The sequence below is a fragment of the Protopterus annectens genome, chromosome 5.part0 (assembly GCF_019279795.1).
Source record: "Protopterus annectens isolate FY-2018-M chromosome 5.part0, PAN1.0, whole genome shotgun sequence".
NCBI lineage: Eukaryota > Metazoa > Chordata > Ceratodontiformes > Protopteridae > Protopterus > Protopterus annectens.
Genome location: NC_056735.1, coordinates 216,652,655 through 216,677,846, shown reverse-complemented (window position 1 = coordinate 216,677,846; position 25,192 = coordinate 216,652,655). Strand labels below are relative to the sequence as shown.

The 25,192-nt window shown below is 36.6% G+C and overlaps 1 protein-coding gene across 2 annotated transcripts in view; it reads right to left on the bottom strand.

Annotated features, from left to right (window-relative positions):
- The window catches only part of GRM5 (glutamate metabotropic receptor 5), a 1,888,276-nt gene that overhangs the window by 1,169,428 nt on the left and 693,656 nt on the right, over positions 1-25,192 (bottom strand). For both annotated transcript variants that reach the window (XM_044072205.1, XM_044072206.1), the window contains exon 3: positions 6,121-6,370. In XM_044072205.1, coding sequence (XP_043928140.1) covers positions 6,121-6,370 — 250 coding nt within the window. The remainder of the gene's footprint in view (positions 1-6,120; positions 6,371-25,192) is intronic.

Sequence of the window (25,192 nt, the reverse complement as noted above, 5' to 3'; positions counted from 1 at the left end):
AATAACATGGGGAGGGTGACAACTGGAGGCATATAGCAAATTATTAAACTGGGAATATTTCCTATAAATATTATTACTTAATGTACCATCTTCTAGTAGTTTAACCTCTACATCTAAGAAAGTCGCACTCTTCTGATGGTAATTTAATGTAAATTGAATTCCCCATTTGTTTTCTTTGAGATACTCAACAAACTCAAATAAATAATGCTCATCTGACCTCCATACTAGACAACAATCATCTAAATAGTGACACCAAATATCTGTTTCCCCCAAAAATAAATTATGGTTCATGTCATAGATTAAATGGTGTTCAACACAGACCATGAACAAGTCTGCATAAATGGGAGTGAAAGATGCTCCCATCGCAGTGCTCTTGAGTTGTAAATAGCAAACATTATCAAAATAAAAAAGATTTTTATTAAGCACGTGCTCTGTTAATGTCCTAGAGTGTTTACATTTGGTATTTTATCTTATCTATCTAAATCTATCTACATATATAAATCTATATCTATTCATATATACCTATCTATATCTATATCTATCTATATATATATATATATATATTTAAGCATATCATCAAGGAGCATGCGCTAGTGTGCGCGCGCGCACATATGCACACACACACACACACACACACACACACACACACACACACACACACACACATGCGCGCGCACACAAGTGCACATGCTCATGCACACACACAAAAAAGAAACAAACATGCTACTGGTTGATCAATTGATCATTTTATTTTTTTAATCACACCCTGAAAGCACTGCTACATTTACAAGAAGAAGGTAGTACAAATGGTAAGGGGGCTTCCTATTCATATTGAGCACAGCCCTTCCCTGTCCCTCTTCAAACGTAATTTGGATCAATGGATGGGGAATCACATATTCACACCTGGGGTAGTGCCTATGTCACTTATGGACATGGGCAATTTGTAGGATTCTCAATACACAGGCACAAAAGCACAAATCCATGCAATCCTCTTGCCTAAATGGGCCATATATTGGGTAAAATCTGGATATATTGGCTAAGCTTGTAAGGGCCCTTAAGCCATTAGCCTAGTAATCTCCTATGAACTTATGAACCTATGGATGAGGTCTAGCTGAAATCTTCTTTTCCTGCACAGCCACTGGGTTGCAGGGCTAGGCTTATAAAGGCCTTGGTGGTCGTTAGCCTGGTATATACCTATTAATGATTCAATTATGTCTCTTCACTAGTTAGGCACCCAATACCTCATTGCTTTTTGCCTCAGCACTTGCTGAAGTGCATAATGTGCTTGTTTGTCTTAAATTCTATCTCCTAATTGTCTACCTTCTAAAGTGAACAGGCCTTAGTGGAGAGTGGATACTCTATCATTGTTGTTTAAAACTGTTTTGGTGGCATCAGCTAACATGATAATCTAACTACCTAAGCCCAAAATAATATCTCACAGAAACACATTAATCTTTAGTTTAGGGTTAGTGCAGAATGGCACAAAATGCACTGAACTGACTGATATCGCCAACATCCTGGCAGACAGGTTCAGTGCAAACTTCACCCCCCTCTCTCCCCCAAAAGGACCCATAACCCCATTAGAAGAATGTAGAGGCCCTGAAATCACAGACACTCAGGTTAAAACAGCCCTCTCCAAAGCCAAAAACACAGCATCAATGGGACCGGACGGTGTCCTAGGCTGCATCCTACACGAGCTCAAAGATGAACTAACCCCTCACCTAAACACACTGTTCAAACTCAGCCTCTCCACAGGTTATGTACCCATAGAGTGGCGCACAGCAATGGTTATTTTGCTCCACAAAGGTGGAGCCACAACAGACCCCAGGAACTATCGCCCTATAAGGCTGACTTTCTTGGTCTGCAAGGCTATGGCGCGCATCATCATGGAACTCATTAACAGAGACATTGGGAACCTCCAAACACTGGACCCTACTCAGTTCAGCTTTGTTAAGGGCATATCATGCCTCCTAAACCTGGTGGACTTCTTTGAGACAGTTACCAAGGCTATAGACGAGGGAAAGGTGGTACACGCAGCCTACCTAGATCTCGCAAAGGCCTTTGACACCATTACCCATTCTGGTATTATAGACAAGCTCACCAGCCTGAACATAAACCCCTATGTCATAAGATGGGTTGCCTACTGGCTCACAGACAGAACCCACATGGTGAGAGTTGTGGGAGCTAGGTCCGACTCTAAACCAGTTACAAGTGGCATTCCCCAGGGCTCAGTCCTAGGACCCCACCTGTTCGGTATATACCTCTCAGAGGTACAGGCAAGCACAGGAGGACTATGGTTGACCAAGTTTGCAGATGACCGCAAACTAGGGGCTATAACTGACTCTCCTGCTGACATGGACATGCTCCAAAAGGGTTTCACTGAGACAGATACCTGGTGTCAAAATCATGGCCTCAAGCTAAATGCCAAAAACTGCATAGTCATCACCTTTGGAAAAAACAAAGTACCCACAAACTACCACAAAGGTAGTAGTCCCCTAAAATACAGAAGACGTAATAAGGGATCTGGGGACCCAAGTAGTTAGTAATCTCTCCTTTGATAATCACATTTCCAAAGCGGTTAGAAAAATCCTTCTATGTGGCCCACCTAATCACTAAAGGGTTCACATTCAGATCAAAAGAGGTCATTGTGCCCCTCTACTCATCACTCATCAGACCCATCATGGAGTGCTACGGCCCATTTGGGATGTACCTTACAAAACACCTGCAACAGCTGGAAAGGCCACAGAAGTACCTCACCAAGAGGATCACTGGCCTCAAACAGATGCCCTATGCAGCTCGACTTAAGAAACTCCAGCTGTACTTGGTTGCATACCGCCTACTCAGAGGTGATCTCTGCCTGACATTCAAGGCCATGTCCAACCCAGAAATGATGGACATGCCCCACCTAAGGAAAACCATATCCCCTTGAGCCACATGCTGTAGGGATCTAAACCTCACCACAACAATAAATAGGACGTACTGGAAGGATATATTCCTGTCCCAGAAACTTCCCATGCTTTGGAACAAGATTCCAATCTACATTAGGCAGAGCTCCTCACTAACACTCTTCAAGAGAAACCTTGACGAGTGGATGGGAAACAGAAAGTTTACCCCGGGATCACTTCAGTGGCTCTGCTGGACAGAGGCACAGGGAACTAATCTAAGGAGGTGGCGAAAGCCAACACATTCTGGCTAGGCTTATAAATGCCTTTGGGCCGATAGCTTAGTACCTACCTATGAACCTATAAATGTAATCAGTACCTCTAAACAACCATGAGGCACCCTGTCTTTCTTTCATCTGGTTACCCTACCACAAACGTTTTATCATCTCCAGGTGGTCAGTTAAAAAATTACTTGTCTATGTTTTATTGGACTTCTGGAACAAAACCATTAACTAACCTAAACCGTGTGGTTTATGTAGAAACAACACATTTAAGCTACTCCATAATGTGCCAGTGTTAAATTCTCAGGTTGAAAGAAAGAGAAACCCATCAAAGGAAAATACATACATGATCAAGGCATTCACAGTCATAGAGTAAAATGTTTCCATCAATTATTCTTCTAAGTTTCTCATAAATGCCTTTCATCTTTACAATCTGAAGCTTTCAACTTTTTTCTTAAAATAAGCTCCTTCCCACTAGTCAGGTGATGTACAGGGATAACACTCTGATTACAGCCAGGTGACCTGAGTTCAATTAATGTTTCAGACATCTGATGGAGCTGGTAAAGATGATTCGCATGCCTATCCAGAGAGAGGGACCATGCTGATTTGGGTAGATCATATGAACCATACTGGAAGCAAGGCTCATAACAATCACTTGGCTAGGAGAACAGAATGGACATGAAGCTATGACTGATCTGGTGCCCAGGGCAGGCATGACCTCAGAAAGACACATCATTGCTTTCCCAAACTAGAAATGCAGCACTGATACTCTGGAGGGTAAGTCCCTTTGAAAGTTCTAGTAGTAGATGCTTATATGATGCTATAGGTACCCGAGTGACTCCACTTCGTGCTGTCAAACTCAACTTCCCATTCCCATCCTACTGTATGCCTCACCCACAAGATAATAATATTAACACAGATAACATGCTGTACTTCCTTTCCCTTACTGCCAATAGCCTCAAACAAAGGTTCCTACCAGGACAGGATTTGTAAAGGAATTGGAGGAGTGCCTCAGTAGATGATGGTTAGTTTGCAGCATGAAGTAGAAAAAAAATAGTTCCTTCCACTTCTGTCAGCATGGCTGATGTCATCAAAACTCATTCTTTATGAATTGCAGTCAGCGTTCATGTCGCTGTTATACTTACAGATATTTTTCCACCTACTGGTCTTCCTCAAGTAAATCATAGCCTTACTTCAAAAGCCTGTTTTATTGTATTTTATTTTTTTAATACAGAAGTGACCTCTGAAAAAATACTCAATTCAAATCCATCTTCAGGGAGGACTGGCATGTCAGTTCTTTAAACTCTACTGAGTTGATGCATATTCTCTTTGTGATTCTTTTGCTTGTGGTGACCTTTTTCTTATTCCGAAACCCCCTTTCATATTTCTTCATGATCTTTACTACTCCCGTTGGAGTCCTCAAACACTGCAATTTAATGATCAGTTACCTGTTAATTATACTTAACTATCAAACAAAATGCCGACAGCAACCTAATATGGTCCAGCGCATGAATTCCTTTAATGCTGTGATAGTTACAGTTGTAACAGAATATTTTTGTAAAGTATAACTATTCTACCAAGATTTGTTTTGTAGTGTTTTGCAGCCATCCATAAATGATGTATTACCAGAAGCTCACTACTGTTTTGCATAGTTGTGTCTGCATTTTTGAGGTAGAGTGGCATTTGCCCTGTGGCCATTATGAGCATTGTCACTACATAGGAGGCAAGTGAAATGCCTCAACATTGCATATTTCCCCCACTGTCTAACCCCATTTAGTGCATACACAGAAAGTGGACTGATCACCTCTTTACTGTTGTTTCTGCAAAGTACGTGGGATTTGAGTATTTTGTTTGTTTCACAATACTTTCCGAACAGGAGCATGCAAGATGGAGTAGAAGTCATACTTAAAGGTGAATGCAGTATGATGTGTGACTGCCTCACTTTACGTACGTAGCTACCTCTTCCTACATAAAATGCTTATAACATTCTACCATTTATTCTAAGACTGACATACATTGTGCAACACCAAAGATGACAGGCACAAAATAACGTGCATATGCAATTATAAATACAATGCATTTGACAATCCATTTTTCTATTCACAAGAATAAGTAAGTAAATAATTTCAATGGCATTTCCTTATCTTGACTTGTTAAACTAACTCTAAAAATGGGTCCACAATGTTTCATGCCACTTTTTGTTATGTATTCACAGATGTAGCTAAACTATGCATTTGTTATGAAGTTACTATTGCAACTTGTACAGAGGAATGCTTTTATAATGCAGTTAAAATTAAAGAAGGACCGTAATGTATGTAATGGTGATTCGCTTTCTCTTTCAAATACAGTGAATTATTACATTCTCTTCTTTAAAAAAAGGTTAATAATATAAAGTCCAAGCTGCACTACAACCGGAGTGAGGTGTATTAAATACATAAAACACACCAGCTGATCATCTAACACATCCATAAATAAAATTCATACACAATAAACCACAGCACTGATTAAAAATATCAGGTAAACTGCAGCTCAATAGCTTAAAAATAGTGAAGCTAAATATTCCCGGAGTTTGAGTCATCATACTGACAATTAAGAATAGCTGGGTAATAATTCCCACCATTTGTTAGTACTGCCACCTGCTGGCATTCTTTAATAATCTGTCTTTCATAAGCATGTTAAATTTCCCTTCTCTTAAGTTACTTATATTATGATCACGTTGAACTGCTTTTTCTGAACAGGTCTTCATAGCTTACAAGATCCAATGAGGAAAAAACAAATACTGTCAGCAGTATGTGCAGGTATTTGATGTCATTACTTGACACATTTATTCCACAGCATAGATTTGTATTCTCAAAGCCAGTCACCCTTAACCACCCCAATATCCATTCAAAATGCCCTTATAATGTGATGCACCATCTGTCATGTGACTGAAATGAGATTGCATTACAAACACTTACCTGCCAAGTAGAAGAAAGTCGCCTACTGCTTTCTGACGTCTCATTGCCATCAACAGCCCCCTTACTGTCATTCCTTCACAGAAGCAAACCACCACTCTAGCCTTTGGTAGATGACTTCTAAGATTCTTCAGAAGTTTGTCAAAATTCTGGTCACCAGCATTGCTATAAATCTTGTAGGAATGTGCAATACATATGCCTTCCTTAGCTGCCATATCTTTAAATGCTTCCATTCCACTTTCTCCATAGTTACCTAAACAGAAAATAGAAAGTACAGAATTAGAATAGCAGTGTATTCCCTAATGGTTGCCATAGATGAGCAACTGTTGATGTGCTGCTCATTTATAGCGTAGCTAATATACTGTTACTAGGAAAGAAAAATAAAATAAACTTCTTGTTAAATTTCATTACAGAATAAAAACGAGTTGTATACAGTATAAGTATGAGCAAATTACCAAGAAATGTAGTGATATTGGAATACTTAAAGTGTGCATTTCAGAACAGTAAAGGCTACACCTGTCTCATATACAAATATGTGCACATCATTTGGTAAAGGATATCATAAAATATGTCCTGAATGTCTTTATATGCCTCAAGATACAGCAATGTTTCTTATAATGCTATGAAATTTTAAGCAAATATAAAGACTTCATAGCAAAGAGAACCCATGGCACACAGTCTTAATATACATTGCAGTTTGATGCATCAGCACATGACCATCTCGGAAGCTTCCCCTAGCATTTTTTCAGATACAACTCTAAGAGCACTTTGTAACTGAAAGTACTGTTGTACTTGTGAAAAACAGTGTTTATGTATGTGTGTGTGTGTGGGGGGGGGGGGGAGTGTAGACATATTCCTTCCTGAACACCTTATGGGCTGCTTGGCTCCCAACATATCCTACACAGTAGTCTCCTTGTACCTATATCACAGCAGGTTAAGTTTTATGGAATAGTGACACCCACCAAATGTAATTTTGGAAGTTTGGACCTAAGCAAATTATTCTGAATGAATGCATGATGGAGAAGTTACATATGCTAGACTCTTTCTTTGCATGTGCATTTCTTTATATTGTGTATTTTGTTATAATATGCATACCTACTTGTTCAGTTAGCTTTACAAAGCCTGCCTCTGTGGTGATAAAGTTAGGAGAGCTCTTTATGTTATGATAGTTATTAAATTACTCAACAAGTCAGAGGATATAATCTAAACCAGACTATGATGGGAGCTATTTTTTGAGAAGCAGAACTTTACAGTATAACAACTCATGCACATGTTGGCTACATTGAAGCTCTCTGCGTATTTGAGTCAGGGGCTGTGAAGCTGATGGCATAGCCGGCCTTAGGCATAAGCCAACTAGGTGGCCGCTTATGGCGCCGCTCTAACAGGGGTGCTTTTCCAGTATTTATTGGCTGTAAATAGACCAGGATGGGGGCACCAAGTGGTGTAATGGGGGCATCATGTAACCCTTTTGCCTAGGGCACCAGTTCACCTAAGGCTGCTCCTGGCTGGTAGTCTGTAGCACGTGAAGATTTTCATTCCAAGGGCTCACTCTCTGAGTATGTAAATGTCTGAAGCCTAATAAGATATCTGATGTTATATAAATGTCAACAACATGGACTCATTATTATATTAGAAGTGCAGCATCTACAATTGTTTTGCATGTCAAGACTGTTTGGAGAGTGTAAGTTGCCTCTGCATTGCATTTGTTTCCTTAATGTGCAGCTGTTGCTCTCCACTGTGAAGAATACTTAAAAGCTTCAAATATTTTAATTTCTTCTCACATTATAGAACAGCAAAATGACCACTTACAGCTCCATCTGACAGATGTTCTAAGAATCCCAATAGATGAGTGCTGAAAACTGAACACGTATCTCAACAATTTGTGCTCAGTAATGCTACATGCTGCATAATTCAAATGTCATTATGTCCAGGGTAGAGAATCTCTTTATAGTCTAAAATCCTATTTAAAATTGCATGTTTTCTTCACTTCATAGTTATCAGTGCCAGAGAAGTCAAGCATCTGTCTATGAAAAGAAAACAAATCCATTGACATTGGATGCTATAGTCTCAAATTATTATATCTTCAGCCTGTGCAGACACGAACTTACAGTCTAATGCAAAGCAAAGCACTATGTTTGTCAGCAAGGAGTATCAATCAACAATGTTGCACATCAGTTGTTAGCCCAGGTAGCTGCACCCTCTCACACCAGTGTACTGGACTCAGTAGTACTTGTATACTTTGTTTTGATGTCTGTGCATCTAAACGCCAATACTCCTCTAAGACAGACAATCATTAACTCCTTAATATCTATGAAAACACAACAGAAACCTGATTATATAGACCAAGATCATTGGCTGTCACAACTCTAAAAGCGTTTAATAGAAGAGCAAGCAATTTAAGCGATTTAAGTTCCTTTTATTTTCACATAGCTTTCAGTTAAAATATAGGTGGTGTAATTTTTATGTGCACCTCCTCAATGTTTGCAGACATCTAACCAGTAGTGGCATTCATTTGCTATTTTTAGGCCACACATGTCTGGATCACTTAATGCTCCTCCTTGAGTGTTACAGTTTCAGAGGGTTGTCTTCCGAATTTGAGTGAGCTAAGCCTCTATCTTTGTGTAAATGAGAAAATGCACCTGTAGCATGAGAAAATGCACCTGTGGCTTATGTTTGTCCGCCTAGATACTGGCTGGCATGCAGAAAGCGAGTAACTCTGCTAATTTTCATTTTTTTTTTGCTTTTTTTTTGTGTGTTAGAGGTTAATAACCTGGGCTCAGTTGTTAAATATAAGTGTACCACTTACGGCACCTTTTAATGTGCTTATTAATAGTGATTCCTCTATGCTCAGGTATCTTGGATTGATGCAACAGGACATGTCTGGTCCGTTTCAAGTAAACATCTGTCACTACTAAATTACTAATACTATCTACTGCCATTTAGGACACATCATTACATCAGTCTAAACCAGCTTGGGTGGCTTGAACTACCCAGCCTAATCCAGTATAACCAACTGATTATGGCCTATAAATTCCTCTATAATCTGGACAATACTCCTGCACTTAAAAATATTATCTCCCCCTACAACAATCCTAGACCGCTTCGATCCTCTAACAAACTACTAATTCAGACTAGCAAAATTAATAACACAGCTGGTGACTCTCTCTTTGCAAACTCTGTAAGTAGATCCTGGAACTTTCTTCCAGCTGATATTACCTTACTTTCCACCTTAGGTCAATTTAAAACTAGACTCAAACAACATTTGTCACTTAACTGGCTATGTCACTGTATCAAGCCTAGCTAACTCTCTCTAGAATGTGAAAAAATCTGTTAACCAGCTTACTGTGTAATTTAATTTAATCCTGATTTATGCTTGGGATTAACTCTAACCTGTGGAACTTGTTTAACTTGCTTATTTATGTAATCTCTGCAAATAGTCTGTAATATGTAATGCTGGTATTATGTAATGCTGTATCTGCTTACCCTTGGAGCTTTTCTCCCGGGGCCTTCGCTGAAAATGGACATGCATCCAGTTGGACTATTCCAGTCAACAAATGTAAAATAAATAAAATAAAATAAATATTAGATAAAAATAAGAGCTTAACTTCCTTGGATAATTTGTCGTTTACTACAGTTTTTTTTTTTTTGGTCTGTTTAGAATGTTTTTATTACGTACTAAACTGACTGAGTAGCCTATTTGTATGTTGTGTGAAAACTGCAATTTTCTTCTCTACTGTCCAGTGACTACTGCACTGTCTCTATGGGTGCTGGCCAGTTATACAGCACTCAGCTAGTACAGCAAAGTAATTCAATTGCTAACAGTAATTATATACTCAAAGGATGGAGTCTTAGCCTTGTAATGAAATATTTCAGACTATGGTATTTGGCTGATGTTACTTGCAGTGAATGAGTATAGGACATGATTAACTACATTCATAACTTAGTATTGTAATTTTAATCAGTCTCTACGGTTTGAAAGTTTAATAAGGAAGACAGGTTCCCTATATCTCCTATTCCCCTTGGAGTATGCTGATTAGCATAACTTAATGTGCAATTCGGCCATAGCTAGTTATTTACTGATTTACTTATCTATTTATCACTTTTATTAACTGAAAAAGTCCGGTTGGGCCATTTTCAGTGGAGAGCCAGCGGGAAATACTCCATTTTGCAGAATGAGTAGAAGGCAGTTATATAAGATTTACATAATAAATGACTATACATATCTATAATAGTGATGATCTGACAGTTAATCAGAAAATAATAAATGTACATACATAATATAGCAAATGAACATACATACAATTTTAATACAACAGTTAATGAACACATGGCAGTTATATGAAAAATAGAGTAAACTTTTAGTTAATGTCAAGCTTATGAGAGTCTGGTCACTCTCAAATGGAATCAGTTGAAAATAGGTATTGAGAAGGAGACAGTGAAGTAATTATAGGATGAAGATGGTTGCAGATTATGAAGGAGTATTGAAGAGGTCTGGGTAAAAGAGAGACAGAGATAGTAGTGCAGATGAGTAGATGATAGTCAGATAGCTAAAGATTGTGAAGAAGTATCTGCATTATGGCCAGTTACATAAGAGTGGTGACATTAAGGGTTTGGAGATTATCCAGGAACATTACATGTACAGAGCTGGCAACTGACTAGTTAAGAATTTAGTTAAGGTTTAAATGATGTTAGGGAGTGTTCCTGTATTGCTAGTGGTTTGGAATTTCTGGATTCAGTGAGGTGATGGGAGTGTAGTGATTTGCCAGCAAAATTGTTGGGTTTGGATACATGTGATAGGTGTTTGACCAATGAATGTAGTGGTCTGGAAGGGTTATGCATCTGTATATAACAAATATTTAGTTATAAATATTTTTATATATTTGTTATAAATTTGTATGAGGTTGGAAATGGATGGACAGTTATTAGGTTTATACACACTATTATGGATTTGTGGAAGTTGACAGTAGGTTAGATAATATGGGAATTCCAGCCACAGTAATTCCCAAAGGGTACCACTGTGGCGGGTTCTGTTTGGAAAGATGGCAGAGAATTGTGTTATTTTGTAATAACATAGCTCAAGTTTGTTTAGCAAAGTCACTTGGATGTTGTTAAGGAATGGAACAGGTAGTAAAGAATGGGGTCATGTGAAGTACATATAGTGCAGTTCTTAAAAGTGCTAGCTTTAAAATTATGAGGCTGTCCATTGTCAAAACAGAAGGCAGGTGCGTATTATAAAAGCAAGAGATATATGCGCTATTATCACAAAACAAGCTGTACTGTAATATTTATCGCCTCATTTATGATATATGAGGTAAGGAAAAAAAGATTGCCAGACTCCACAGAATACCTACTGTTATACTAAATACAGATATATCTTCATGATACCATAAACACAAGTTCACATCATCAATGTATGAAGTAAAATGTGCAGTTCCTTTCTTAATTCATTCATTATTTATTTATTAACTTATGTTTCATACTGATTTTTTTCCTGAAGGCATACTGGTATCTTCTATGCCATTGTGACACAGAGGTACATGTATCTGTCATACATACTAGTTTGGTTCATTAGCTGCACAATTCCTTTTGGCAGTTACTGTTCTGATTAAGATAATTAATTACTAATTAAAAACTGTTATCTGCTTTCATAACCCTTGCTGAATAGCCATTATAACCTAGACAGAAAGTTCAAGTAAAATAATTTCATTTCCGTATGGGTGTGCACGTTTTCTATACTAAAACATTTCAGTCCCCCTGGAGATGTAGTTATGAAGTGAGAAATAAGCAAATTTCCAGCATCTAGCATACTAACAAAGTTTGAGTAGATGAAGCCCTGAAGCTATAACTGTACTTTCTTGACTCCTACAGTATGAGTTCAGTTTGTTAAAATTTATCTCTAGCTTTAAAATAAACATGTGAAAGTTGTCTCAAAACTACATACTGATTTTTTCCACAGGGAAGATGGCCATTCTTGTCTCTGTTTATGAAGACGCTTGAAGCTCTAGTCTGTCTATAATATGTACATGAATCAAACAGAGATTTCTGCACTACGTGCTACAGGCTGCATACACCGTAAATCCGAAGTCTCATTATCCCCCTTACCCATGTGTATAACGGTCTTGGGCTCTCTCATTACTCCGTAGCTGCCATTGGTATATCATTAGTCAGTATTTATTTATCTTTTGTTGACATGGTTCATCCCACTAGGCTAGTGGTCTCATTTCAGTGGAGGCCTGAATTGATGTTTATACTGATAGGTGAAATTTGGCCAGGAAATCGAGAAACTTCTGTTAATCTTTCCTGTATGTGCTATAGGATCTGTTACATGCATCTGAACTACTACCAACTCAAACACTGAGACTGTGGTTTAATATCTCATCTGAAGGATGACACACTCAGGGGTGCAGCACCCTTTGTGCTGCACTGCAGTGTAAGCTATCCATCTACCTGGTGTGGGAATAGAACCCACATGCACACAAAGTAATCAATAATCACAAGAAGTTGATAAGTAGTTATGGAGGCTAATATAGACACTAGGTAGACTAGGTTAGGCCAATACCATTTCTGTGTTAGTAAAACCACTTGTAAAATTTTGGCACTTTATCATGACATTAATATATTTTCCCATTTAAGTGAATTCAAGCTATTTATTCATCAGTTGCAGTATTAGAAGAATGGATAACGGTTAAAGTATCAGATCTGTGGCTAAAGGGTCAAATCTGTTTGTTTGATAACAAGATGTGGCTCTCAAATGCAAAGCTTAGTATGGCATAGCTGAGGCCAAATAAATACAAGAAAGATACAACTAGCATATGTACAAGTATTTATATATAATTTGCTAAAGGGTACAGCATTCAAAATATATCAGCTCTGACAAAACGAAAGAAGGTGAGAGATTTCTTATGTACACCTGATAACACAATGTTTGTTTATTGGAGTGCATAGCCATCTAAACATATATCATAAATAACTATAAAATACATTCAGGGTAAGTTGGTTATAATAATAATGAGAAATCAATGATCCTTTTTAGGAGGGTCATCTCTAGTTAAGAGTTAATGGTTTATGCATCTCTTGTGACCTGATCAGTTATTTTCATAAGCTGTTCTTAATGTTTTTTTTTTCTTTTTATTGTATTTTCTCAAGCAATGATATCAAATGCCAGTCTTAAACAACAGCAAAGAAGGCATTAGATATGATGTTATAAAAGGGCTCCTTTGGATACTTTAATTTATCAACTATACTCCACAATTTAATGCTAACACTGCACCTAATACAATAATTAAAAAAAATCACTATTTTCTGTTGTTGAGTGAGGTCTTTTCCTCACATAAGAGTATGTCTCAGAGGTAATTTAGTATGCACTGGTAATGCTGTTCGGCCTACACAGGCATGAAGTGTAACAAATTCTGAGATATAGGAAAGAAAGTAAAACATAGTAGATAATAAATGAGTTTTGGGACTTACATAGTTACAGGTTTTTGCTGTTGCTAGGCAGATTAAATGACCTCAGGAGCAAAGCTCAAAATGTAATATTAAACTGCCTAGTAACCATGAGAAGGAAAACTGTAGGTGGTTTAAGATCAGAACCGTATTTATAAACAGGTACAGGATGGACCACATTTCAGTTTAAAAAAATATAAACTGTCAAACTACGGAATTAAACACCCATCTGTGTACTGTGTATGGCATCTCCCACATTTTTAGTGACAACTTTTTTCACAATGTAGAAGAATGCTAATAATTGCCATCTTTGTGAAGATGAATAGCATAGCTTTCATGGTGTTATCTTTGCTTTGTATCCTTAGTTGTAGCTGTGGAATTACAGGTACAATAACACCAGAAAATAACAGTATTGTTTAGGTATCAACTTATAACTGGTTACAATTTTCTACCCATTTGCAGAATCTGTAATAAGAAAGTGAAACTCGACAACAATCATTGAAAATTATCTACTGATGTAAGAAGGCACAAATGCACAATTTTACTGCCATTACAGCAGATAAAAAAGGTTAGAAATAAATACAGCAGATATGTAGGTATTAGTATCATGGATTCATAGCAAGACTTATTTTTCTTTTGTGGCAATGACGTATTGTGGGATGGTTTTAAGGGATGAGGTTAATTTTTAGTGGTACCTCAGGCACTTATTTGAAATATATTCTAAGTATATAGAATGCCAGAGACACCTGTTTGAAAGTTTGAAATTTAAATAAAAAAATAAAAATAAAAAAACTATTTTCTTTTTTTATGTTTTTACAGGGTGGCAAGCCCCCCCGCACCCTCTATGCCCACTGCTAATTAAATATACAAACTCTGAGATCACACTACAGCTAGGAAAATGGTAAATATGCTGTTCTGTGCTATACCACGATCTCCATTTAAACGGTTCAGACTTTCAAAACTTTGATCTTATGGTCTTGACCATAAGAATTTTGAAAATTTGAAATTTAGAAGTAGAATGATATATAATATATAATATATATATATATATAGATCCCCTTCATAAGGCCAAAATCCATAATAACCGAAGATGAATTTGCTGAGAGAAAAAGAGTGAAACTTTTAATGTACCAAACGGTAAATTGTTTCTCAGGGTAAGTAAACAGCTGCCCAACATTGGGGAATATGCCGGAGATGGTATATATATATAAATATATATATATATATATATATATATATATATATATATATATATACACATATATAGGTCTACTCTGAGTCACTGAAAACTCATTTCACTGAATTTCAAAACACTCACACCAAATCACTGAAAGCTCAAATCACTGAAAACATATTTCACTGAATCACATTTCACTGAATGTAAGTACTGTTAGGCAAATAAAATGTATATACCCTTTTCCCCAGTGTAGTGCAATCCTGGAGTTAATATATATAGTTGGGGGTGTGAGGACATAATCCCCCACATTAGGGGGTGTAGCCCCCCCACATACATTTGGTTTTATATTGTTAGCTTTCAGTGAAATGAGATTCATAAATATAAAAGCTAAGTAGGTGGGGGGCTACGCCTGCCACCCCCTAACTATATATACTAACTCCAGGATCACACTACAGTGAGGAAAAGGGCGTATACATTCTATTTGCCCAACAGTACTTATATTCAGTGATATGTGATTCATTGAAATGAGTTTTCAGTGATTTGAGCTTTCAGCGATTTTTTGAGGGTGAACTGAAATGCAATGAAATGAGTTTTCAATGAATCAAAGTAGACCCATATATATATATATATATATGTGTGTGTGTGTGTGTGTGTGTGTGTGTGTGTGTGTGTGTGTGTGTGTGTGTGTGTGTGTGTGTGTAAATAAAGAAGTTTATTTTACACAACCACTAGGAAAGCAAAAAACAACAACTTTCTCCATCTTTCACTTTTATATCAAACAAAATAAAACAAAATAAACTCTTCTCCTTGGCTTACCGTCCCATAAGAAAACAATACAATACAATGTTTCTTTGTATAATACATATAGTCCCTCCAGTAAATTGGCTGTCTAGATGTACTTAGGCCTCTACAAGACCCAGATTTTAGTTCGTTGTCATAGATACTCCACAGATTAGTTCTGAATGGGCTTGCATACTCCAGCCTTCCAGGGACTTCTTTCTTGATTTCCATCCACATAAGGATCTAACTTCCGGAAGTATTTGGAAGTGAGACAGCAACTGGTAATTAAGGCTTCATTACCGGTTAATAAATAAAGGCTTCCTAGCTGCTTTTAGAAATTTTCCACACTCCAGTGTGCAGCACATATTTAAAACCACATTACATACTTGTTATACATAACATGTTGGAACCTTCCAGCACAAAATCCACACTATTTTCTAGGCTGCCGGAATAAAGTAATCCATCATCATTTTTTTAGCTTCATCACGCCTACTAAATACAGTATATTAAAAAGGTTGGTTAGACAGCACACATTAGTACAGCTTTGTGTTGCCATCTGTCTAATCAACCATCGGGGGGGGGGGCGGGGGGGGGCAATGCAAGTCACTATGTTGAAATCTAAGTACAATATATAATATTTCAGGGAATAGAATGCCAGCTTGATTACTAAATTCTCTCTTTCAGTAGTGGAATATCCCTTTCCGCATTGTTTAATTTTCTGCTGATTTAGTACACAGGGTGTCCCTGACCTTGAACATCTTGGGATAACACTGCCCCCAGATCTACCTTTGAGAGATGTATATTATGAAAAGGAGTGGTCCCATCACTGAGCCCTGTTGCACACCACTAGTAACTGGGCTCTTGTTGGAAGTGGATGAGTTCAGATCCAGCCATACCTCTCAACCTAGAATCATAAAAAATCTGAACAAAGACCTATGAAAAACAGGTACAACTGGCCAAAAAATCTGTATGCTGATTAATATAAAATTTACATACATAATTATGTAACCCCACCCAAGTCAATGGAATTGTGGGATACCAACTTTTAAACGCAAACTGTCTATAAACTTAGAAAGTTGCTAAAATAACAGGTTTTGCATTATTATGAATTTTCTAAAAGATATGAAGACTAAAACTCAAATGTCTGTTGTTATTTAATCATCAAGGATTTGCCAGGCAACCACAAATTTTATGAAAAACAGACCAAAAATATGAGGCAAAAATCTGGACATTCTGTGAAAAATTTGGACATTTGAGAGGTATGCTCTTGCAGGGCAGCAGCTGTCATTCCATTAGATATACTGGCAGTAAAAGTAGCCTTGGCCCTGTAGTAATACATATACATACACATATACATTATACATATACATATGCATATACATATACATACACATACACATACACATATACATATACATGCATATGCTGGTGCAGAAAACAGTCCTCCTCACTCATCTCCCAGTTTATTTCCCCTAATTACATTCACCTTCATTAACACTATACTTAGTTTTTTTCATTCACTAACATATTCTTAAGTGTAATTGTTTCCTTCACTCAACCTCATTATATGATAGCATCTTGTACATAATCTGGCAGCATTTGTTATTCTAGAGTACATAGCTTACCAAAGATGACAGTTGTCTCAGATTTATATTGTGTGTGATTATAATGCATGTTCTTGTCCATTATTTTAATTGGAGAATTTTTATATTCAGGTATTATTCCTATATTCCTAATGTGATTATCTTTACATTTTTATAGTCATTGTAATTGTGCATTATATTCAGTTGCATTTCTTGTAGTTTGCACTTCTGTTTTTGTATATTGGGATGTTCCTTATTGTGTTAGTGCTTTTTTCCTTAGCATCCACAAAGAATGGGTCACAACCATCTGAATAACTAAGTAATCACATTATAAGGAAGTAAGCATGTCAATAAATAAATACATAAATAAATAAATAAATAAGCAAATGAATGGATCTGTTTTTATCACACATTTTCAGGCATGGAAATGGCGAAGCCAGTCATGCTTTTCTCTTTCTTTACCTGAGGTCATTTGATTGCAACAGCTCTCACATGTGTCAAGTGAACAGAAGAAATGAATGTGCTGTAAGCTTCAGGTCAAAATAATCAAACGAGTCAGTGCTTTTAATTTATGCTTGTATTAATAAATTAAATGTTATGTATGTGAAACCACTGCTTTGACATATTCTGTTGATAAAAAAAGAAAAGAAGTCAAACATCCATAGCCAGAATTCCCATTAATTGACACTGTAGTGCAACTCACCTGGCCTGCACAGATGAGATGAGATTTGCTGCAAACTTATTTATTGATTCATAGTTAGCCCAACGTAACCACATTCCCAAAAGGGCAACATCTCATTTCATTGATATTTTTTATGTCTATGATATGAAATCTCTGCATTCTGGAGTTGGAAAGCAGATACCACCTGCACTACTATAATTTATCTCAAGTAAGAGGACCAGTCCATACTCCATTCATAAACATCATCCACGGTCCGCCTCATTCCAGTGACACAGTGGCACACACACACACACACACACACACACACACACACACACACACACACACACACACACACACACACACAAGCAGTGACTCACCAAAAGCGTAACATAACATCATAGAATTCACATTAGATAAGTTCATAGCTAACTATGATGTAGTAGAGGGCTTTGCCTATAGTTAATTTGGCATGGAGTTGCTCAAGAGAGTCATACTTTTTGACCAGTGTTGAGGTGTACTTATCCTTAAGAAGATGGATTCACCTCTTCCCTTGGTGTTTTCATGCTCAGTTTGTGGTCTGAATGTATGGAAGGCATTGTAGCCTAGTATGGCTGGGTTGATTTCCATGCCTTTGAACCATGCCTCGCTGACTTCTCAGATGTCAGAGTCTTAAAAAATAAGGAGCACTTCTAGGGTGTGCAGTTTCTTGTTTAGACTCCTAACATTACGTAAAAGTACCTTGTGTTTATCTAGGAAGGATTTTGTTATGTTGGGAGGTTGGTTATTTTGGCAGTGCCTAAAAAATGCACAATAGGGGTGGATAATACCTTTGCCAGTATCTGAAAGCCTAGAAGATACAGGTGCAGACCATCTCTGGCAAAGCAGCATGGCCTGTCGACCATGTCTTCCCAGGCTAACAGATATTTGATCCCCTTGGACTGACACCAGAAGCTAAGCCAGTTGTTAAAGTCAATCATTTTTGGTTTGTATTGTGGCATCATTCTTGAAGAAGGTAGAATGATGCTTAAAGCTAGGCTTATACCTGCCTGTGGACCATAATCTGAGAGCTCACACATGTCTCACTTCCAGTGAGGTATATCTGAAGTTATTCACAGCAACGTGGACTAAGATGGAGTCTGGTATTTGTGGTTAAGTGACTTGAGTGCTTGAGTGACTCGATGGATCCTGGTACCTGACAGGCAGCTAACTGTAACCAGCTCATGATACAGCCTGGCGAGGGGAACATCTGTATGTCTTACAATGGAGTAACCTATGACCGATACATTAAGTTTTGTGGTGTTACTCCTTATGGGCTTATTTGCTGAGACACTGGTGTGTGTTGTTAAATGTTGTGTTTGTTTTTTGCATTATGTGCATAAGTGGTTTCCATTTGTGAGGCCTCTGATCTTTTGGTAAGTTACTAGTGAGTATTTTTGCATATGTTGGTTTATGTGTCATGTCTTTATTTAGTGTGGGAAGTGTGTGTGCTGACAACCTGTTTGGAATTCGATTTGTCCTTATTTGAGAGTCTTGCCTCTGATTTCATAGTGTAAATACATCTCTTACATAAAATATTTGTTACAGGAATAAGTAGTTGTCAGTATACATGAGAAAATTGCTACATTGCCTCAGGATGCCCATGTCTATCAGACTGGCCAGAAAAATTATGGGAAACTGCCCACCTATGATAGCAGGCTCTTACTGTATGTTTTATTAGGGAGGGGAATGGGTTAACTTGACAAGACTGTTCTTGTAGTGGTAAGACTACAAGATGAACCCATACTTTATGTAGGCTTAGGATGATCAATAAGGTGACCTTGAACTGAGTTGCTACTAGACCAGTAGACAAACTTGGAAGAGTTTCACTGACAACTGTTTAGGGAAAAACTGAGCTTTTAGGGCTTTGCGCAAATAGAGGACACTGCTAACTGCTGCTGCTTAAAGAGCAGCACCTCACAAATGCAAGGCTTAAATATGAATAAAGAGAAACAAATTTTAAACTAAATACCAATCAGGAAAGCACACAATAAGCCTTCTACCATCAATCCCCAACACAGACAGGTTAGATCAGCAGACTTCTGCCACAAAGGTGCAGAAATCACCTTCTTAATGTAGAATAGCTGTTTTGGAGCCTAACTGTAACAAGACCACACAAATTAACTACAACTGTCCTCCAATTAACAGATATAATGTAATACATGCAATCAACTACTCAAAGCAGCAACAGACAGTACAGTTTTTTTAAACTGCTAAAGTACAGTCACAGTATATAAGAGAACTGCAAAAAAAGTCCTTAGAACCCTTTTGTGTGCTTCCCAGCTCAGACAGACCAGGCAAATACCTGCTGCCACTAGATGAATAATCCCAGTCCTTCTAATGTAAAAGGGATATATTTGGTCAGACCACAGAGTACACAGTTCACTGTTATTTGAAGATTGCAGCAAGAGAAACTGATACCAGATCTAAATATTAGAATAGCACCCCTTTTAGTTGAACCTGTGCCAGTGGTAATTCTGTGATCTTTGGGATTGTGTACTGTGTCATATGAAAGTATCAGACACGTATCCTGTCAATAATTTCTGTGACTCCTACACAGACATGTATACTCTCAAACCTAGCACATATATATCTATATATACATATATATATATATATCTATATGTATAGCTATATATATATATATATATATATATATATATACAGTGCACCCTGTTTCTCTCCCCTATTGTCTCCCACATTTTCTTTAAATATGGAATAATAAGGAATTTCTGGGTTAAAACAGAGAAATACGTCAATGTGACAGGATCAAGACAAGCAACCCAAGTAATATAAGATAGTAATTATAACTAGAACCTCACTAAGCTCACATATAGTTTAATAACACTTCATATAGATAAACACATTTCTTCCTATGTACAAAATTCCCTAAGTAATGTAAACTATTTCCTCTCTTGTTTGCAGTGTTTTGTAGCATGATAAAAATGTTTCTCTTTTTGCTTAAATTAATTTGTAATTAGCTTTTATTGCATTATCGTATCTACTATAAATCTTGTAACAGTGTATTCAGTTTATGGATGAAAAGGGTCAATTGACCAGCCCACCTACTTGGTTAATGAATTGAAATATATAAATAAATAACTAGAAAGAAAAAGGAACATGATGACTTGCTGGTGAGAGATGCACAGAAAATATCGACAGAAAAGTGTGCTGAGGTTTTATGTAATAAGGAGAATGTGGAAATATGATGCAAAAATAGAAAGATAATTAAGGAGATGGTGTGTGCGTGTGTGTGTGTGTGTGTGTGTGTGTGTGTGTGTGTGTGTGTGTGTGTGTGTGTGTGTGTGTGTGCGTGTGTGAGTGTGTGTATGTGTAGGTGTGTGTGCGTGTGTGTGCGTGTGTGTGTGACTGTGTATATGTGTGTGTGTGTGTGTGTGTGTGTGTGTGTGTGTGTGTGCGTGTGTGCGTGTGCGTGTGTGTGCATGTGTGTGTGACTGCGTATGTATGTGTGTGTGTGTGTGTGTGTGTGTGTGTGTGTGTGTGTGTGTGTGTGTGTGTGTGTGTGTGCGTGTGTATGTGTGTGTGTGTGTTTTAAATAAAAAGTGCATGGACCAGAATACAGAAAATAAAGTAGAAATATTGAGCTATAAAATATAGATAAAGTAAATATTTATTGAAATATTTACTGTTTGCTGAAGCTACTAAAAATGTTATCCATCTGATAAGACTCTTGGGTTCTTTAAATTACGCATAAGCTATCATCAACTCAGAAACATCAGTCCTTATTTAATATCTCACCTGAAAAATGCATCAAGCAGAGTATTGGATGCAGTAAAAAAAATCTTACAGTTAAGTAGTACTGAGTATTGGATATTTATGCACAGGGCATATATTTCAGAATTTTTTAAAAGACAGCATGTGACACAAATAAATATGGTTAGTAGTACCGGCTCAGGTTTTCTTTGGGTTTTAATTTTTTTCCTCATTTTTATTCTATTTATACTTTTGTGTCTATCAAAAAATGTTTACTGAACCTGCCTTAACTTTTAGCTGTGTAATGATGAGCGATAAATACTGTTGCCTGAGTGCTGTAGTAGTGTTGGATGTGCTAGTTTAGTATGTTTTATTTTATTTACTTTGGTAACCAGATAGCTGGACTTGACTCAAGGAAAAAAAAATCTAATGAATATAATTCAAAATCGTTGTAAAAATACAAAATGCTGCAAAGTTATCAACAACTGCATAACAAAGGCAGCTGATATGTAAGTAAAAAACAAAACAAAACAAAGAAAAAAAAAACAGAGGAACTAATTAACTGTGCATACTGTTAACATACTAATTAAAATCTTGTATCATAATAAAACATTGGAACCACAATTTTCTCTACTAGAGGCAGCAACATTACACATAATGTCCAGCAACTAAGTTATAAAATAACCAAGACAGACTCTTATATTCAAAAATGTGTTCTATCTTGTAAAATGGCTATATAGATAATCCAGATTTCTTCCTCTGTAACAAGTTATTTGAGAGACATGGCTTGCCTTCATTTCTCACAGGATGGGAAGAGGTTACTTGCCTGTGTTTTTTGTTTGTTTGTTTCATTAAGAAGCAAGTGAAGGTTTTAGTCACAATGTTTTTGTGTGGGCTAGTAAGGATAAAGTCCACATAAGACACCAAAATGAAAATAAATACTTTATCTACAAATACTGGAAGACTTAACAACAATGAACTATTTTAAACACAAAACGTTATGCTGAAAACAAATTGTTAGAATTGGACTATAACCAAAATTAGGCTCAGAGATGCTAAATGCTGCTTTCATCTTGTTACATAATCTTTTATTGTTATCCATTGACTTGACTGGCAAAGAAGTCAGCTTTGGTGTTGTTTTTGCTAAAAACAACGTTTTGCCCAGATAAGGTAGGTTACTCTAAGAATAGATTTACACACCAGTGTAGATTGCACTGCCCTGACAAACAGTTATTGCTTGTGAGGTTATTAAAATATACAATAACTTAAATAATAACTCCTTCCATCTGTGGTAGAAGGAATGGTAGTGCCATGGAAATCAATTAATAGGAAAATAGCATTATACAATCTCTTGAAATGAACATATTATGTTAACTTCAAAAATGCTTTTACAGAAATGTGCTACTTTATAATTTGCCAGAGACATAAAGAACGCAAATAATGACCGAACAATGAAAATAAAATTAATGAAAAGCTTGATTTATATTTGAGAGATCTGTTAGAAAGGAGACCTTTAACATGTTTATTAGGAGTATCAAAATAAATAAATATATATTTTTATAATGCCTCAGATAAGCCCCTGGGAGTATTTATGTTTGATTCATGCTGGTGCAACAGTTAGTTCCAGGAGGAATGTACAACCGATCTGTTACCATCTGTTAATATTAAGCCATTTCAGTTATTGATTTGTTAAACAGCAGGGACCAAAACATTGAGTGAAAAACTTCCAAGGCCATTGACTTCTTTACTGAATTTATTTGACAGGGCAGAATTATCATCTAAATGGAAAAACGGCTATCACCAAGGTGTTATATTAGAATAAAAGGGGATTCAGGAGTCATAAAAATTACAATCTCAGTAGTCTGTTAAATGGAACTAGATGGATTGTGGAGATAAATATCCTGAAGTTCTGCACAAGGAATTTTAAGAGTTAAATTAGAAAAACCCTTTTAAGCATATTTATAGGGAAGGAAAGCTTTTTGTTAAGTGTGGCTTGTTTTTCTACAGTAATGCAGTCCATGATCTGTAAAATAAATAAATAAATAAATAAATAATGATAAAACTTGAAGGAAAAGGTTATTTAGGCTGAGCTCCCAGGTGCTATTGACAGAAAATATCCAGTTAAATAACATGCATTTACACCTGAAAAAAAAAATTAATAAATAAAACAGGAAGGCAATCCAAGTTAGGTTCTAATGTGACAGAAACAGCAGAAAGGAATTTTGACTGGTGAGATTTATAATTTCAGGAGCAGATAAGCACTGCTGTAATCATGCAGTCTGAGACCCAGTATGGTTGCCAATGACTACTCCATGCTGACTGTTTAGTGTCATCTGTGTGGACCTTCTCACTATATATTGTCAACCTTATGCTGGCTGAACAGTAAGTTTCATTAGCTGTTAGTAAAATGAGCTCTCCTTGGAAATGTAAATATTTAATGAAAATAGTGAACAGCATGTACTCCCCATGGTCGAGTGGCATTCGAAAGACATGCTTGAATGGGCCTGCCTTCGTTGAAGGTGGGGCATCGGGCTGGCACCTCGGCACCATAAAAATCGACCGACAATCATTAGCGGGCCCGAGTTCTGCTGTGATGACCCCTAACTGGGAAAAGCCGAAAGAAAAACAAGTGAACAGTAAAAAAAAATAAATAAATTAAAAAAAAAAAATATATATATATATATATATATATATATATATATATATATATATACATATATATATATTATTTTCATTACCTAAATGACACTGTGCATTGCCCTTTGAAAATTAGTACTTCTATAATTATCTGCAATTTTAATCGTACTTTAAGTCACAGTCTTAGGACTAGTTAGCAAGTCCGAAAAACTGGTTCATATATTTTATATTGTTTCTTAGTCACACATTGAATGCATTCATTTAACTATTTAATACTTTTATGAAAAACTTAGCATATGACATGGTTTACTAAATATATTGTTTAAAATCTTTGAAAACTGCTTTATTTTTAACTATTTATTACACATTCTGTAAAGCATTTTTGGAGCTTTTCTCCCTAGACGTCCACTGTAAATGTAGCTAGTCTGGGCAGACATTATGGCTATTAAAACAAATAAGTTAATAAACAACTAAATAAGTATGCAAGTAAATCAGTAAGTACAGCTCCTCACTACATTATATTTTGCCATTGCTTGAAACTTCTCCAAAAACTTGCACCACGCAATGCAGATGCAAGACAAAATATGTAAGCTTTTTTAAAAAGATCCATAGAGTATAATGCATCAACATAAACACTTCTGACCAAATGGTTTCATGCTGCAATACATTGTTGAAAACAGAACTTTATTTTATCTGGCAAGGATTTCTGGAGGCAGTTACAGTTTTCTAAGCTATCATTTGAAGACCGTATGCTTGATTGAAATTAAAGTGATGGACTATTTCAACAAAACTAGCTAATCCATCCTATGGTTGTGCAAACAGTAGGTAGGTTTTGTGTCTATATCTATACCTACAGCTGTATGTATTATCTCTTAAGTATATATGGATATAGAACCTTTCACCAATTCATCTTTTCACCAATGAGTGAAAAAGCTGGTTCACCTTATCAAAAATCAGCTGATCAAAACTTGCCAGCTTTTTCAGTATGATATCATAGTACATAGGGACTATGGGAATATGCCTTTTCTCCACTGTTTTGGA